The 17,017-nt window shown below is 55.3% G+C and overlaps 2 protein-coding genes and 1 non-coding gene across 7 annotated transcripts; 2 read left to right on the forward strand and 1 right to left on the reverse strand.

Moving 5' to 3' along the window:
* Positions 1-1,660: 1,660 nt before the first annotated feature.
* TRMT2A (tRNA methyltransferase 2 homolog A) lies at positions 1,661-6,680 on the reverse strand. Of its 4 annotated transcripts, none has more exons than XM_027049718.2 (13): positions 6,541-6,680; positions 6,289-6,378; positions 5,488-6,050; positions 5,121-5,229; positions 4,652-4,833; positions 4,349-4,463; positions 4,141-4,256; positions 3,951-4,062; positions 3,217-3,339; positions 2,928-3,003; positions 2,494-2,688; positions 2,281-2,377; positions 1,661-2,162 (listed from the first exon to the last, which is right to left on the reverse strand). In XM_027049718.2, exons 2-13 carry the CDS (start codon positions 6,310-6,312, stop codon positions 1,931-1,933), a joined length of 1,944 nt encoding a protein of 647 aa, XP_026905519.1. In that variant the 5' UTR covers positions 6,313-6,378; positions 6,541-6,680; the 3' UTR covers positions 1,661-1,930. The 4 variants fall into 4 exon arrangements, with proteins under 4 accessions (XP_026905519.1, XP_014937305.1, XP_026905520.1 ...); XM_015081819.3 differs by having other exon boundaries at positions 2,494-2,610; positions 6,541-6,676; XM_027049719.2 differs by having other exon boundaries at positions 2,494-2,679; positions 6,289-6,609.
* Positions 6,681-6,873: 193 nt separating this feature from the next.
* Positions 6,874-14,705, forward strand: RANBP1 (RAN binding protein 1). 2 transcript variants are annotated; one of them, XM_027049720.2, is made up of 6 exons: positions 6,874-7,032; positions 8,357-8,493; positions 10,659-10,816; positions 12,916-13,044; positions 13,711-13,776; positions 14,280-14,705. In XM_027049720.2, the coding sequence occupies exons 1-6, from the start codon at positions 7,018-7,020 to the stop codon at positions 14,402-14,404; spliced, it is 630 nt and encodes a 209-aa protein (XP_026905521.1). In that variant the 5' UTR covers positions 6,874-7,017; the 3' UTR covers positions 14,405-14,705. The 2 variants fall into 2 exon arrangements, with proteins under 2 accessions (XP_026905521.1, XP_026905522.1); XM_027049721.2 differs by having other exon boundaries at positions 14,283-14,705.
* On the forward strand, positions 13,808-13,933 carry LOC113596448 (small nucleolar RNA SNORA77). Its single transcript, XR_003417187.1, has one exon. It is a non-coding gene; the product is annotated as a small nucleolar RNA SNORA77 (small nucleolar RNA).
* Positions 14,706-17,017: the final 2,312 nt, after the last annotated feature.

The following is a 17,017-nucleotide window of genomic DNA, read 5'->3' on the forward strand; positions in this document are numbered from 1 at the left end:
TCACCTTCACTGGCCTCTGGCAACTTTTTACTAATGATTTTTGCACAGTCAAGTCCATCTGTCCACCCATCAATTTTTAAAGCTTTTATGAAATTTTAGCATTTGGAAAGAAACTTTTACAGTGAGAGTAGAAGGTAGATTTGGAGTCACGTAGCAGATATAAACAAGTTAATGCATTTTAGCACGGGGATTTTAAAAGAGGAAATAAGGACCCTCAGTGCAATCCATCCGTGATCACAAAGTGGCGCTCTTCTCCAGACCTGGCATAAACACATGGACGGTGGCTGTCTTCCCTGTGACAATGGCTTCACTGGATTTCAAGGGCAGTTGCCCTATGCATCCATTACTTTGACCAGCAGCCTGTGTTTTCCAAGTGGCTCCTGTGGACCAGTGCAGGGATAAGTGTGTTCCTGCCCTGAACCCCGAGGATGTGGGTGTGCTTAGGGCCCTTGGTTGTCCCCATGTGCAAGGTACAGGTAGTCATCAGTTCCCTGTCACCAGGGCCTGCTCAGGGTGCTGTGTGCTCATGGTGCACTGTCAGCTGCAGGAGCCCAGTGCTGGGTTGCATTGTCACATTCCACGGGTGTGCCTGTTCTCCATCATGTCCCCCGTGGTTGGTGTTGATGGCATTTGTTTTCAGGAAGACAATGTTGGGTCTTGTGTGCCACCCACAGTGTATCCCTCCCTTGCCACCTATGTGACTGAGGTTGGCTTCTGTGTTGACGTTTATAAACAAAACCTTTAAATCAAGTTGCTGTAATTAGACACTTGCTTCTGTCTTGCCTCCTGTCTGCAGCTGTGAATAATCATTTGACTGTGTTTGCTCTCAGAACAGCCAGATGCGCCATTGTGAACCAAAGCTTCGTGCACACGTTAATAGAGGCAGCGAGCTTTGCTGCAGCCTCCCCGTGTCCTTCCTCTGTCCCTCCTATGTGGGTGTGAGTGTTGTGTGCACACAGCCATGCTGTGGCTGCAGAGGGCAGGTGGAGCCTGTACTGATGCCACCTCCATGTGGCCACTGCCTGTTGTGTACCTTTCAGGTGGTAGCTAAGCTGTGGCTTTAAGGGTGAGCCTTGATTGAATGCATAAAGCAAAACTGTCCCAAAAGGGAATGACTGGCGTTTGTTTCTTCTAACCATGTGAGGCTATGGGGCTTTGTGGATCCTCAGCTGGCCAGTATCCCCTCTTTAGCCTGTCTCACAGGGCTGAGGCATTTGCCTGGGGACACTGCTTTTGCAACATCTGAGCAGTGTCCCAGCCTGGCCTTTGGTCCTAACAGTGGCCTCCCTTCAGAGCTCAGGGCCAGATTGGGGATGGAACCTCCCCTCGGGGTGCAGGAAGAGTGGTGCAGCCTGCTGGGCTGACCTGTAGCAGATAGGCCTGGCCCCCTGCCATGTCTCCACCCCACATGCACAACTGGCTCTGAGCCATGAGCTCCCAGTTTCTTCTCTTAGGATAATAAGCAGGAGACCTGGCACTGTTGGCACACTTTCTGTGACTCCCGGCCATGTGGAGGGACTGGCAGCTGGGGGCTCAGACTTAGTCTTGGCAGGGTGCTCAAGGGGCCCTGCTGGCTTCCCCCCCACCCCCTCACCCGCAGTAGGGGATAAAGTAAGGGCAGGCCCCATCTGCCAACCTTGAATGCTCATCAGTCATGCCAGTAGTTCAGCAATGGTTTATTCTGACCCTGTGCCCCAGCTAGCCCAAAAGGAACTTGGGAAGAGGGGGGGGGGGGGAGTGGTAGGGGACAAGAGCCTAGGGTCCATGGGGACAGGCTGACCCTGGTTGGGGCAGCTGTGTCTCATGCTCTCTAGGTGCTTGCCTGAGCATCCTGAGGTGAGGCAAGGACTTGGGGAGCCCCTTGGCTTCTGCCCCGGTGATGAAGACCGGGCCCTATTCTGAAAGGGCAAGTTTCTAGTGCTCCAGGGACCTAGGAAGAGGTGGAAGCCCCAGTTTCCTGCAGGTTATCATCTGGGGACCCTGGTGGGGGCTGGGCTGGAGGGTCCTGGGGCTCCAGGGCCCCTGTGCCATTGGGGTACTCCACCCTCTCAAACAGGATGAGCATCTCACAATGCGGGGTCTGCGGGAACAGGTCCACGGCCACAGCCTTGACAGGCCGGAAGGGAGTGCCCTTCACCCGATTAGATGGGGCCCTGCAGAGGCTGTGGTGAGAAAGGAGTGTCAAGATCAGCCACGTGAGTCTGGAAGGGGCTCCTGTGGAGGAGGGGGAGGTTGTGTGCAGGGCCCAATCCACCCCAGATCCCCCCACCTCACACTCACTCGACAAAGTTGCCCATGGCTGCCCGGGGGTTGCAAGAGACGTACAGGAGCCGTTTGAGGTTCTCGGCTCTTCGGACAGCCAGGATCACTTTGGAATCTGAGGAGACCCAGATGGGATGGGCATCAGGTCTGAGGCTGCACAGCTTGGTGTGCCATCCCAACATCCCTGCCCACCATCTTCCCCTTAACAACCCCCAAATGGAGACCACTTACGCAGGCCAGCACGAGGAGGGTCCAGGATGGCAACGAGCTGCTGGGAGGCCAGTCTGCTCACCAGAGCGGGCACCAGGTCCTCGGCTCTCCCACAATGGAACTCAACATTGCTCAACTCTGGACATGGCATGACAGCCCTGTCAGGGGACCAAGGACACTCTCCCCCACAGGGCTTTGCCTGGTGTCCTGAAGTCCCTGGCCAGAGATGCATTAGGAAAGCCTGTTGTCTAGGGAGGCTGCTCACCTTCCCCCATCAGGCAGCCTCAGGCATCCTGGACATGTGTTAAGTCCACGTAATAGGAGCCCTCCTGTACTCTCTGCTCTCACCCCACCCACCATGGGCCCTAAGAACCACCTGGTGGGTCCCAGGTGCTGTGCTGAGGGTATGCAGCAGAGGCATCTGCTGCCCACCTTTGTGGGGCGCTGGCTCTCACCATTGTCTTGGGCATTCACCCGGGCATCTTCCACAGCCTCCTGGCACAGCTCAATTCCTACAACTCTCTTCACCTTCTGAAACCAGTAAAGGACAGACTCATGGCATTCTGACCCATCCTGGGGGCTTCTTAGGGAAGGGAACAGCAGGAGGCATTTGGAGAGTGGAAGAGAATCTGGCAAACTACGGTTAACCTTAGTCTTCGGGCTGGGGATCACGGAGGATCATGAGGCAGGTGACAACATGGGTGGTGTGGGGAGGGTATCCACAGGCAGGGCAGGAGGGCTCACCGGGGCCAGTGCCAGGCCAATGGTGCCAGTGCCGCAGCACACGTCTAGCACTGTGCTCCCTGTGTCCAGCTGGGCCCAGTCCTGGATGACTGTGTAGAGCACCTCGGCTGCCGGGGTGTTCACCTGGAGGGTGAGCCGGCAGTGTCAAGGATGTCAGGGGAGCCTTGCTGCCCATGTTGGCTTCCCCTCCTGCCCACCTCCCCCACTGCCCCATGCCAAGCACTTGCATTCCCTGGGCATCTTTCCTGCCTCTGTGGCCCAATTCTTGGCTCGCTCACTTTCTTCCTAGGTCTCCTGATCCTACCCCTCCCCTACGTCTAACCATCAGGGAGCCAGAAGCCTAGTCCTCAGACTGACCCTCAATCCCATGAGGGTTGTCTGGCAACTTCAGTCTCCTAGCTTTAAAAGGCAACGATGCTGATTATCACCACCCCTCGATCAATTATGAAGCTCTTTTCTGAGTACTAGAGCTCACACCAGAGCCCTGGCATTACTCCAGCTCCTGTTCTCACACCCCACATATGGCTCTCCAAGAGGGTTGTCAAAGAATCTAATGGCAAATGATCTTTCATCTACCTTACAATCCTTGTGGCTCCCCTGCCTGGACATTATCCCCAGGTCTCTTGCCAGGCTAATCCTTTGTCACTGCCCTAGCCCACTGTCTCCATCACATCTTGATATCATGTCAGGTCTCCCTCCATGTGTCCTCATGATCCTAAGAAATTTGGGGCTACCTGAAAGAAGGCATGAGGGGAGATCCGGAAGGTCAACCCCAGCAGGTCCTCGTGGATGCATCGGTCTCCAGCCACGTGCTCCAGGGGCAGGCCCTCCAGACTGGGAGTCTTTCTGTGGATGGTAGGGTAAGGTCCATCAGTATCACTAGCCCTTGCAGGGACCCACCCCATCCCTACCCAGGGTCCTCACCGCTGTCCCTCCTCTACAAAGTAGAGGCAGGTCACCCCAGTGGCCTTGCCTGGCCCTGCCATGAAGTGCTGTGCCAAGGAGGCCTTCAGCCCAGCCAGTTCCTCAGGGCTCAGCTTCTGGGTAAGCAGTAGAAAAGGCCTTGTAAAGTTGCATCACAACTCACTGTGGCCCAGACACCCTCCCCCAGCAGGGCCTCCTTGCCTGAGACCTGGGGGTGGAAGTAAACAATGGCCATGGCTTGGCCACGGCGGCTGGTGCGCACAGTCAGCTGCTTCCAGTGGCCTGAGTATGTCTCTGGGTTGTACGCTGAGTATGGAGTGGACCTGTGGTGGGAGCCATGAGCAGCCCGGAGTCCTCAATATCTGCCAACCAGGACTGGGCGAGCAGTCTCCCTGCTCTCCCCTCCAGCCCCACCCACCAGATCACAATCCCAGGATCCCCCAGGCAGGCCCTCTGCTCCCAGACCACCTCAGGACTTCTTGGGGCCCCTAGCCCAGCCATAAGCCCTCACCGGATGAACTCCTGGAAAGCCTTCACCACCTGCTTGGTGGCCCCAGGGATGTGCACGGTGTCAAAGGGGGCTGCCACAGCACATGTCCCGCCCTTGTACTTGCCAAGCCGACAGCCGACTGTGTTGTCCTCCCCGTCCACCCCGACGCCAACCAGAAACTCACACTTATTACGATATTCGGTCTGCAGGGAGGGTAGAGGGAGGCAGAGAGACATGCCTGACCTTACCCTGGCCATCCAGCACTTGTGAGTGGACAGAACAGCTCATCAAGTGAGACATGGTGGTGAGCAAGAGGCTCTAGTTTCCCCACAGTGCCTGGCAGTCCAGGAGATGGGGCTGACAACAAGTAACAGTCATGTGAGAAATAGGAAAAATAAATACAAAGCATGAAAAGGGATGGCAAAGATAAGTGAGAAGAGCTCCTTTAAGAACATGAAGTGAGTTTCTGGCCACACCAGCCGGGCCTGACCTGCTGGGGTGATGGCCTAACCCCCTCCAGCGGGCAGCAGGCCTTGTTGTGCTTGTGCCTCTGTGAGAGCAGCCAGGGCAGCAGGGCGCGGTTGGTGCTCCCAATTTCCCTGCAGGATGAGGTGGGGCCAAGGTTGGACTCAGCCCGCTGCCCCTGCAACCCTCCCCAGCTACTCTCCAAATACCCAGGTCTTCTGGGCCCCTCCCTTGGGATCTCAGTGTCCCCACTGGTTACACATGGGTCTCAGTGGTTAGCTACCCAAGAGACAATGCAGGACCTAATGATGTCTATACAGAGCACGGGATGGCTGAACAAGCATAGAGCTGAGCAAAGTTCCAGGGCCAAGAGGGTGATCACCCGCACTCACTTGGCGAGCTTCTGTAGCACCTGCTCGCACTCCAACCGCTTCCGCTCAAGCTGCTCAGCATAGGGCACGGTCCAAAGTGGGGTCACTACATCTGCGATGCATGTGGCCGTGGGCTCACCCTCATCCTCACGCCGCCTCTTTCTGGCCATGGGATCAGCCTTGGGTCGGGCCAAGCGCACGCTGAGTGGACGGCCCTTCCAGAGGGCACCGTGCAGCACGCGCAGGGCCTTGTCCCGCTCAGCGGCGCTACGGAATGTCACAAAGGCGCAGGGAGGTTGCCCAAAGAGTTTGGTCTTATGAGGCTGTAGGCCAAAGCGGCCCAGAAAGCGTCGGACATCACTGAAGCTGGCGTGGCGAGGCACATTCTGCAGCTCCAACTTGAAGATCTCCGAGGTAAACAAGTCGTCCCTGATGTAGCTGTAGAGCCCAGGCTGAGGTACAGACTCTGCAGCCACCCCAGCCCCACCTTCCTCCTCCTCCTCTTCCTCCTGAGGGGCTAGGGCTTCAGGGCTGCCCTGGGCACTGTTGCTGTCCTGGCTGCAGCCTTCCATGGGCACAGGGCCCTGTGTGGAGACAGGCAGGGGCTGGGCTGCGGGCTGCACCCTAGAACCTGAACGCCCCAGTTCGCTAGCCCCACATCCAGACCTCCATTAGTGCACCCTATGCCCAGCCTCACCCCCATTCCCTTCCCTCCTCTCCCAACTCACCTCCGATCCCACTTTTCTCCCAGGGGTTTCCCCCTCCGCCCCCATCTCCATCCCTTCCCACCCGGTCTCCCATCAGAATCTCCCTTCACTTTACTTCACTGTCGAGTTTATCACTCATCGTCCGCCCGTCCGCTGCCCGGACTGGGGGCTCCACGAGGGCTGCCTCCGCCACCTGGTCCTGGTCCTGGCAAAGGGAGGCAGGCGCTCAGAGGGCGGGTGCGACGCCGCGAGGTCTATCCCCGGCTGCACCCCGGACAAGGCGGGACTCGAACCCTCCGTGCTCAGGTTCGGGTCTCGGGCATGGGGTGTGCCGCCTGCCCGCCAGGGGCCTGCGCCAGCCGCTCACCTAGCCGGCCGCTCTCCCGCCGCCAGCGAGTGCAGCCGAGGCCGCGCGTCTCTATCATCCTGGCTTCCGGTGACATCATCACCACGCGTCACCTCCTACCCCCAGCCCTTTTCTCGTGCTCGAGGGGCACGCGCTGCGGTGGGGCGGAAGCGCGCGCGAGGGCCGCCGGGAGTACCCACTCCCCTGGCTGCCGGGCGGGCCGGGCATGCGCCGCGGGCGTTTTGGCGGGAAGCGCGGGGCGGGCTGGACAATGAGAATGTCCGCCGTGTGAGCCAATAAAGCTGCACTGGTTTTGAATCGCGTCGCGTTTCCCGCCGCCGGGGTCAGGGGTCGGGGTTCGGGTCGCGGGGCGGAGGGAAGAGCGGGAGGGCGGGAGGCGCCGGCGCCAGACGCGGAGGAAAGGAGCCACGACTAGCCGCCGAGAGGCCGCGGAGCCAGCGACGACCGAGCCAGCCGAGCCGCCGCCGCCGCGTCCCCATGGCGGCCGCCAAGGTGCGGCCGGGCTCGGGTGGGGACTGGGCGGGGGCCGGGAGGCCGAGGCCGCTATCGGCGGCCACGTGGGCGGCCCGCGCCGCCGTTGCCAACCCCCGCTGGCCTGTGGGCTTGGCTCCTGTGGGGCCTCGGTGGCGCGGGGTCGGAACTTTGGGGAGCGCGGCCTGGGGGCTCGAGGCCTTCGGAGCCAGGTCGCACGATGGCTCCGCGGGCTCGGGGGCTGCCTGGCGCCCGCGTGACCTTGGGGCGGTCCCAAGTGGGGCCGGGAAGCTCCATCCAGGCGTGGGGCGGCCCGCCGCCCCGACTCCTCGGTCTCGAGTTTACTTCGCCGCTCGCCTGAGAAGTGGGGCGGGTGGCGGGTTTCCCCTGGCTCGGCCCACTTGCAGGCTTCCCACCAAAACCGTGCGTCCCTTCCTCCCGTCGCCTACGCAGTACTTCATTCATTCTGTTCTCACGTCTTGAGCCGCCACAGGCCTCTGTGGCAGAAACTCACGTTTCAGCGGGGTGGACGGGTCCTGGTCGAACCGACCCAGAGTGGGGGTGGCTTTGTTGACCGAGGGCATCTGCTCGGGTGAGCTGACCCTGGTGGAGCCGCAGTGCTTGTCCAACCAAGGAAAGCAATGAAAGTTTATATATTTTCTTTTTTGGCTCGAGTCTGGTAGGGAGGTCTCCCAGCTTACGGATTTATAGATCATCAAGCCACGTGTTCTGTGAGACTTGAACCTCAAATATGATTCTTTGTGCCCTGTAGTTTAATAAATTGCATCAGAATCTTAGGGCTCATTGTACGATTTCTGTTGACACATCAACTTTCTGATTTAAGATCAAATTGCTGACAGAACTGTGAATTGCGTGTAAGCACTAGCCATCCTGTAGCGACCTTTTTCCTTTCTGCTAAGCAAGAGCACAGATTTTTGTCAACCAGTAAAAACCCAAATGGTTGCTTTTTGATTAAAGGGTGACAACTCTACTTGAGACCCTCTTCTGTCATTGCATCTTTTAATCATTTGCTCTTGTGATTATCCACATTTTACAGATGAGGAAACTGAGGTTCAAGTGATGAGGCAGTTTCTCATCTGCCAGTAGGTGGCTCAATTTAGGAGCCCCAGTATGTGCACAGATGTGATTGATGCATCTGGGGAGGGTGCTGAAATTCAGCATCTTATTGCACTCTGTGCGTGCAAACCCTTATGTGAAAGACTGTGGGCTTAATCTCTTGTTTGGGGATGAGGCCGTTCACTAGGAGGGGTGCCCACTGCTGAGCTCTGGGTGAGGGGCACGCTCTGGCGCCAGCAGAGTCACCTCTCTGCACCTCACTCCACAGGACACCCATGAGGACCATGACACCTCCACCGAGAATGCAGATGAGTCCAACCATGACCCCCAGTTTGAGCCTATAGTTTCTCTTCCTGAGCAAGAAATTAAAACGCTGGAAGAAGATGAAGAAGAGCTTTTTAAAATGTAAGTAAGCTCATGTTGCTCCAGAAACATGTATCTTTTTTTTTTTTTATGTTTATTTGTTTTTTGAGAGACAGAGTGTGAGCAGGGGAGGGGCAGAGAGAGAGGCAGACAGAATTTGAAGCAGGCTCCAGGCTCAGAGGTGTCAGCACAGAGCCCGACGCAGGGTTCGAACCCATGAACCATGAGATCATGACCTGAGTCAAAGTTGGAGGCTTAACCAACTGAGCCACCCAGGCATCCTGAGAAACATGTATCTTTTAATGTAAGATTGAAGTTACAGCTTTTACAGGTGTCAAGGTCTTGGCCTGACCTTAAATAGGACTGGGGCTGAAGAAAGGGCTTGGAATTGTATGATGACTAATCCTACGTGGAAAATCAGGGCTGCTGTTAGAATCTACTCTTTGGATAACTCTTCACTGGGTGCCCCTGTTTCCCGGCGGCCAGTGCTGTGGAGAGCACAGGTGCTCCCTGGTGTCCTGTCCCTGCTGCTCTGCCCACCAAGGTGCATCTCCACAGCCTCCTGTTCATGTCACCTTACAGGCTTGCTACCTCCCAAAACTCCCATGGCCCCCTTCTTCTGGTTGAATAGGGAGTCTCTACCATTATTAATATTATTTTTCTTTTGCACGCCAGACTTTGGCATCCTGAAGTTTGTGAACTCCCAATTCAGCATTTTTAATGCACCAAATAATGCCTGGAATTACAAAAGAAAATGGATGTGTTATGCTTATCGAGATTACTTTCTAAATATTATCCTGCATGTGTTTGACACCTTCAGTGTGAGGCTATGACGGCATGTGTCGTTTTTAAGTAGTACTGGCACCAGCCATGTGTTGAGATGTCTGCGACAAAATCCACACTGCTGAGACTGACCCGTTGTCTGTACTCAGAATCACAGGAAACGTTAGACTCAGTCACAAGTTAATGGAAACAGGCTGGAGCGTTTTTCCTGTCCAAGTGGAGTTCCTCCACCGTCTTCAGATTCTAACTAAGAAGCCAGATGAGGATTTGAGTGCTTTGCTGTGAGAGTGGGGGGCAGGGAACAGTGATCCCTCCCTCTAAGGAAGGCAGACTGGGGAGACCAGCCCTTTCCCACCACCCCCAAAGGCCTGGAGAAGGAGAGTCATATACATCCTCTTGGTCTCAGAGTGGTAGGTGAGTCCCTGAAGATACTGGTTTTCCACGTCTCTGGTTTGCCCGGAAATGGTGCTGCAGCCAGGGGCTGGCTCCTCCCAGCAGCTGGTGCTGCTGTTCTTACCCTCTTCAGCCCTCACAGGGCCGAGAACTGCTTTCAGTGTCCTGGACACAGGCCTTTCCTGAGGGAAGTGAGGCCAGCAGGTCAGGCCTTTGCGTCTGGGCCCTTGGGCTCCAGGTGAAAGCTCTGCGGGCATCCTTGTGAGGGCACTGTCTCCCGTAACGGAATTGAGTTTGGGAGAGAGAGTAGAGTGTGGTGCAGGAAATGGACCAGCAAGGCTGGGGTCCTGTGGGTAAGGAAATGGAGGACATCAGCCTGAAGTCCTAAAGGCAGGACTGCTGGGCTCACCATGGGAGCCCATCTGGGTGGGAGCCTTGGCTGGGCCCAGTGTGAGGTGCTACTCAGAGCAAAAAGGCAAGACGTTGGGCCAGAGCCTCGTGGCCTGAACAGAGAGGTCTGCAGAGGTCTCTCTGGGTTGGGGGGCCTGGGAAGCACAGGGTGCATCTCACAGCAGAGGGAAGGGCTGGCCCTGTGGAGGGCAGGGGTCCTCAACCTCCATCTGCTTCCTTGCTACCCTCTGCAGCCCTATGGGACACCAGGGGCTCCCCTGCACTACGATCACAGGCAAGCCCAGCATATTCAGGAGGTGTCTTTGTTGAGAAGTTGTGTCTTTCTGTTGGAAAGGTCTGTGGTTGTACTCGATTCGGCAGCACATATACTAAAATTGGAAAGTTCTGTGGTTGTAGAAATCCCTTTTCTTTTTCACTTCATTATTCCAAGTAAATACTAGGAATGTTGTTTTGCTTTTTTGGTAATTTTTTGACTTAATCGTCCTAGAAGTACAAAGAAAGGGAGGGGTGTCCGTGGAGACGCCAGGTACAGGAAATAAGTGTTGTTTGCCAGCAAACGTTTGACTGTTTATTCTGTCTTCACACACATTTAAGCTCTCTTGTAATGGCTTTTCTTGAAGGCGGGCAAAGCTATTCCGATTTGCTTCAGAGAACGATCTCCCAGAATGGAAGGAACGAGGCACAGGTGATGTCAAGCTTCTGAAGCATAAGGAGAAAGGGACCATCCGCCTCCTCATGAGGAGGGACAAGACCCTGAAGATATGCGCCAACCACTACAGTAGGTGGCCTCTTGGGAGTGTGTTTTCACTCTAAGTTCCAGCGCTGCACATGAGGATACCTTCAGATCTTTGGGCAGGTTGCTTTCAGTGCTGGGCTAGGAATCTGGGAGTGCATTATGACATAGAGTGCATATTTGCAGTGTGTTTTGAACTTAAAATAGGAAATGAAGTTTTCCAGCATGCTCTGAACTCAGAGCAGACCTGCAGAGAAGCTTATAGCACACAAGATGTGGAGCCCAAGCAGACAGGACATGATGGGGTGGAAGCAGAGCCCCAGTGTGGGCTTAGGTCCGTGGAGCACCTGCCCAAGGGTTGGGCAGTGCTGTGAGGATGTGTGCTCCCATTTGTATTTTGATGTGCCCAGTAGGCAGCCTTCCCACTCTTTGGTGTGTTCTGTCCCTGCCGGGTGTTCCCTGGTGAGAACACAGAGGGGAAGGGGTGCAGAGAGAAGGTGGCTGCCTCATCTTTAGGTGTCTGTGAGACCAAACAGATAGTGGGTGGTGACAGGTTGAGGCCCTTGAACACGTGTGATGCATTAACCCTGGGCTCAACATGGTTGGGGGATGGGAGGGTCTGGGGAAAGCCACACCAGGCCTGGCCTGTGAAGGGGTGACAGTAAGTCCCCGCCATATCAGTCTTTTGGCTGCTAGGTTGTTCTGCAGTGCTATGTGTGTTTGGAAGTAGATGTGTCTTGGGCTCCATTCCTGATCTGGTGCCGTGTCTGTGTTACTGGGTAGAATGCATGTCTGGCAAGGGAGGGCCCCTCTTCTGGACACCTGGGGTGACCTGGCAGGAACCTGAGCAGAGCAGCTCTTGAGGGTGATGTGGAAGGATGGGCGGGTTTGCAGAAATCCTCCTGAGAGGTGGCAGGGAGGGGCTTTCTTACCTTCCTTAGGGGCCATTCTGGTAGTCCTCTTGTGTCTCTCCCTCTTCCCCCACCTGTCTGCTCTGGCCCCTGGCCTCCACTCCAATTTGAATCGCTCCCTAGGGGACTTCCTGACACCCTATGTTTCTTCAGGAGCCTTGTCAGATCACTGGGTTGTTTCTGAGTTGCAGGTGTGTTTTGGGACCCCTACATACCATAGACCCTTAATGTGCCAGGTGGGTGGTGGCAGCAGGAGGCCATGGCATCTCTGTGCTCTGTAGAGGTCAAGGGCTCGCCAGGTGTCTGCATGGGGATGGTGTGACTGTTCCCGGTTCAGGCGGTCAATATATGCTCAGGTCCCTGGAGACCTCTGCCAGGGGCACAGGGGTGCACAAGTGTGCTCTTGTTCTTTGCGCAGTCAGTTTCTCCTTTTGGGTCTGTGCAGAGCGTGAGGACATGGGTGTATCTGCTTATTCCAGATTCCTACTTATTCCATGGTGTATGTGCATGTCACCAGGGCCCATGGTGTCTACTTGTGGTGGCCTTGTCTCCTAGGGACCCTGGCAAGTGCAAAGCTGACTCCATGTCCTCCTGGATGATTACCCCACTTATGGCTTCTGTCCCCCACTTCCCAATGGGCCAGCTACCTGATGGTGTGGTTGAGCAAGGACATAGCTACATGATGGGTGCTCCACAGGAAGGGCTGGGCATGAGTGGCTCTGTTGGCGTTGGAGCCCTTGTTCCAGTGGGATTGGAGATCCTTTCTGAGGTGTTCTCCTCATCAGGGAGTAGGTCACCCTGTTCCCAGATTTAGGACAGTCCTGTGGGTTTTTTTTTTTTTTTTCAATGTTTGTTTATTTTTGAGAGAGAGAAAGAGACAGCGCGTGAGCAGGGGAGGGGCAGAGAGAGAGGGATACACAGAATCAGAAGCAGGCTCCAGCCTCTGAGCTGTCAGCACAGAGCCCGATGTGGGACTCGCACTCACAAGCCTTCGAGCTGTGAGATCATGACCTGAGCCAAACTGGGCCGCTTAACTGACTGAGCCACCCAGGCACTCCAGGACAGTCCTGGTTTTAAGTGAACATGGGACATTTTCAAAGAGGTTTGAGTAAGATCCTATATCCCACAGGAGTTTGTCTAGGCCTGGTTGGTGGACCCCAAGGCGGGACCTCCTGTTGCCCGGGGTGGTCTCGTAGCAGTTGTCAGGATCCTCACATGGCTCTTCTTCCCCAGTCACGCCAATGATGGAGCTGAAGCCGAACGCAGGCAGCGACCGTGCCTGGGTCTGGAACACCCACGCCGACTTTGCCGATGAGTGCCCCAAGCCAGAGCTGCTGGCCATCCGCTTCCTAAATGCTGAAAGTAAGCAGAAGAGCCACCAGGCCCTTGGGTACTGCTTTTCAGGAAGAACTGATAGTGCCTGTGAGAAGCTTGTGGGAGGGACCAGTCTCACTCTGCTGTCTGGTGCTCTCTCAGGGGCAGGAATGTGAGTGCTGCAGTCGACCTGTGTACCCTCGAGGCTTCATGTGGGCTCTGATGAGAGCAGTGCCTTTTCCCTTTTAACCTCAAAGGGAGCTGGGCATCCAGTCTACCCAGGGCAGGCATGTCCCCTCGCAGCCACCTGACTGCCAGCAGGTGCTGGGATCCCAGGCCCAAGGTGACCTCTCCCCAGCTTGGATGTCTTTTCCAGCCCTGATTGTCAGAAGTGTCCAGTGGGCCTCATCTAGTAGCTACTCTGACATGAGTGGAGAGCAGAGTGTCTGGCCAGGAGGCTCCTGACCCCTTGGTTTTACATGGCCACCAGTGCTGTGTACCATTCTGCCCAAATTGTCACAGAGTCAGGTGGAGGGAGATGGGCCAGCCTAGCTACCAGTCCCTGGAGAGACTTGAGAAACAGTCACTGCTTGGTCCAGGCAAGAGTGAGCCCAGCGCTGTGTCCTTAAGTCACCCATGGGACGAGCCCTTTGTGAATCTTGGCTCTTCAGACCTTTTAGGGCTCTTAGGAGGTCTCTTCTCTTCTTTCTGCAGATGCACAGAAATTTAAAACAAAGTTTGAAGAATGCAGGAAAGAGATCGAAGAGAGAGAAAAGAAAGGTGACGTGGAGTTGGGGGTGGGGACTGCCTCGCAGACTCACTCTGCACCTGGCTGCAGCCCCAGGCGGGTGCTTTTTCCGTCTGCCAGAGTAACATCCCAGGGTGCTGTGACCACCTTGACCTGTCATGGGTGATGCAGTTGTCTGGGGACACGGTGCTTCTGGGGAGTGAGGTAGCCATAGAGGCCCCAAGCATGTGCTCACTGGCCTGGCCTTACAGCACCCAGGCTAGCCGTCAAGTAAAATGACGTCTGGCTAGAGCCAGAGGCCAAAGGGGCTTCAAGAGGTCCTCACAGTCACTTGCTTACTTGGGGTCCGATATAACTGAGCTGCCTGACCATCGTCCTAGGTGTGAGCTCTTAATTTGGGTGACCCTGGAGGCTGCCTTGGCTGGCACATGGTGAAGTGGCCTGCCCTGTGGCCTTCGCCCAGGGTCACAGGAGGTGGGTGGGCTGGGAAGAGTGGTGCTTCTCGGTTTTCTTACTGTGTCCCCCTATGTGTTAGCAGGGTCGGGCAAAAACGACAATGCTGAGAAGGTGGCCGAGAAGCTAGAAGCTCTCTCGGTGAAGGAGGAGAACAAGGAGTCGGAAGACGCCGAGACCAAGGATAGAGCGGAGGAGGAGCAATAAGCCGCCTTCCCTTGTTTTCTCTTCCTTCCATTCTTTTCCTCTTTTTTCTTTTTTAAAATTTTGCTCTGCCCCTTCTTTTCAGTTTGTTTTTATTCTGTTTTGTTTTTACAAGGGACTTTATATAAAGAACTGAATTCCAACATTCAGGTGGTTTTTTTCTAAGTTTTTGCCCTATTGAAGATGACTTCAGAAAATCCATTCCCCAGTCATGAAAATGTACTGTGCTAACTTTCTTTTCCATAGTGGAAACACTTATTTATAGTCATCAAAAATAGTGAATAAACAACACATTTGAAACCTGCGCGGAGGCAGGACCATGTGTGCGCCGGCCCTGTCCTGGGAGCAGTGTGGGTTCCTGCTGGCTCCAGGATGTTGGAGCAGCGCTGCGGGTCTCACTCATCACCTCTGGCTCTGCTGTGGGCTCAGCGCAGCTGTTGGTCCCTGGGGCCATGATGCAGCTGAGGTGGGGCAGGTGTGCTGGTGGGGGGGGGGGGGGGACTCATGCGCTTCTGCCCTGTGGCAAGGAATAGGCTTTTTTGTTGTTGTTTTGCCTCTGAGGTAGGGAAAGGAAGACCGCCAGAGTACCCTGGCCTTTGGTGCAAGACGGCCAAGTGTGTTTCCAGGCTTTGGTTGAGGCCGCGTTTGGTTGGCCCTCTGCCCTGGTGGAGGGAAAGGCCAGTCCCATAGCACACATGTCCAGTCTGGTGCACTGTGTTGGTGGGACTCGGCCCCACAGCCCTTGTTGGACAGCTCACTGCCATCGTTGGAGAGAACTGTCTTACCCGCTCACTCAACGGTGTCTCCATCTGGGTGCAATTTTGGACATCTGCAGTAGCTTTAAATAAAGGGACGTTTTCAAGAATGCAAATGGGTTAGTGCCATTTAGGGGTTTGTCTTATAAAACAAATGGTCTCTAAACATTATCTTAAGTGGGAGAAAGGCTTTTCAGTGCACCAGCAGGCTTTTCAAAAGCATATGTGGTAAAGGGTCCCAGGAGACCGCCTGGGTTATGAAGTGTGGCCATACTGCCCTCCAGTGGGGGAGGAGCAAGTTAGGACTGGGCTCTGGAGTGGATGCACTCTCACTCAGCTATTGGTCATTAACACCTGCTAGAGGTGCTTTACATTGTGGCCAGTCTTTTAGCTGTGTCCTGTTCTGTCCAACTTCCCAGTGTGTCCTATGACCTGTCTGATTCCAAACCTTGGATCCGTGTTCCCTCTGGGGGATGCACCTCCAAAGGAAGCTGCTCTTTTTTTGAAAGCCAAACAAAACTTTGCTGGTCAGCATTGTGTTCTGGCAGCCTTGGGCCTCTAGAGGTACAGGAGTGGATGCTCTTGAAGCCGGTGTTGGCATAGAGGTCCTTCCCGCCAAGGAAGGACATTGAAGCTTGTGAAATGCACCTTGCCTATCTTGAATTGGAATTTTGATGTTGTAAAGGACAGGTGTTGCTTCTGTATGGGCCTCTGTTGGAAGCACTGATGTGTGTAAGTCTGCCCAGGGCTTGATCCTTCAGGGAAGGGCAGTCAGACATCCCTTTCAGCACAGAATGGTTGTTTAATAGTCTTTGCTTTGGGCTCCAAAACAAGATAAATCCCACTTGATGTAAAACCACAGGCTGACTTCTTTCCTCTTGGGTGATGAATTGTGTCTCCAAGGGGTTAAAACCCTGACAACGGGGTAGGCCCCTCAGAATGGCTGGGGAACAGAGCTGTGCTGTGACCAGGCTACATTAACGGGGTGCATTTAAAGGTGTGGCTTGCTAAAAAATAAAATTACAACTAAAGGTGTGGCTTGCTGACAATGCAGAATGTGCTGCAGAAAGGGAGACATGCAGTCCTGACAGTGGGTCTCACCAGTGAGCAGGGATGTCAGCAGGGGTGTGTGTGTGGGGGGGGGGGGGGCTCTGCCTTGCTCCCCAGCCAGTGTTTTTTCAGCTGGGTTCCTCCCTGTGGCAAAAAGGCAATAGTAAAGTCAGAATTGAGATGCTGACAATATTGGGGATGGAGTAAGAAGTGAGATGATGTACCTTTCTGTTCCAGGTCAGTCCACTGAGCTGCAAGTTGGGCAAGCTTTCTGCTGTGGTTTCCTTCTCCTGGGCATCTTAGCTCCTTAGGAGAGGACTCCTGGGCCAGAGACCTCACTGGGTCTCCCCCCAGCACCCCTCTCCCCCACCAGGACCCCCCTCTGCCCAGGCAAGTCTGCAGGGATGTCACCAAGGAGGTAACAAGCAGCCCTTCTTTCCATGACCAGTGCTTGGCACTCACAGCTCTCAGCCATCCTGGTACCCCTACACAGACCTGGAGTCAGACCTGGGCAAGAGCCACCAGCTGGGAGCGTGTTGGGAGGAATGCCTCCCCAAGGGTGGGCCTGCATTCAGAGGCTTCCGGGGGCCTGGGATCCCAGTGCTGGGTTGCAGAAGGGCAGTAACAAAGGCGAAGCTGTGGGTGGGGCATGTATTGGCTGGAGTCTTTCTATGTGAGGACCCTGGATCTTCTATCTGGTGACCTGAGGCCACTAGAGTGCTGAGGCAGAGGTAAGGACGTGTCAGCTCAAGCGTCAGTGCTGCCTTAACCCACTTAGTGCTAGGGTATCCCTCAACCCCTTGCTGGGCCC

This window comes from Acinonyx jubatus, chromosome D3, assembly GCF_027475565.1.
Source record: "Acinonyx jubatus isolate Ajub_Pintada_27869175 chromosome D3, VMU_Ajub_asm_v1.0, whole genome shotgun sequence".
Classification (NCBI taxonomy): domain Eukaryota; kingdom Metazoa; phylum Chordata; class Mammalia; order Carnivora; family Felidae; genus Acinonyx; species Acinonyx jubatus.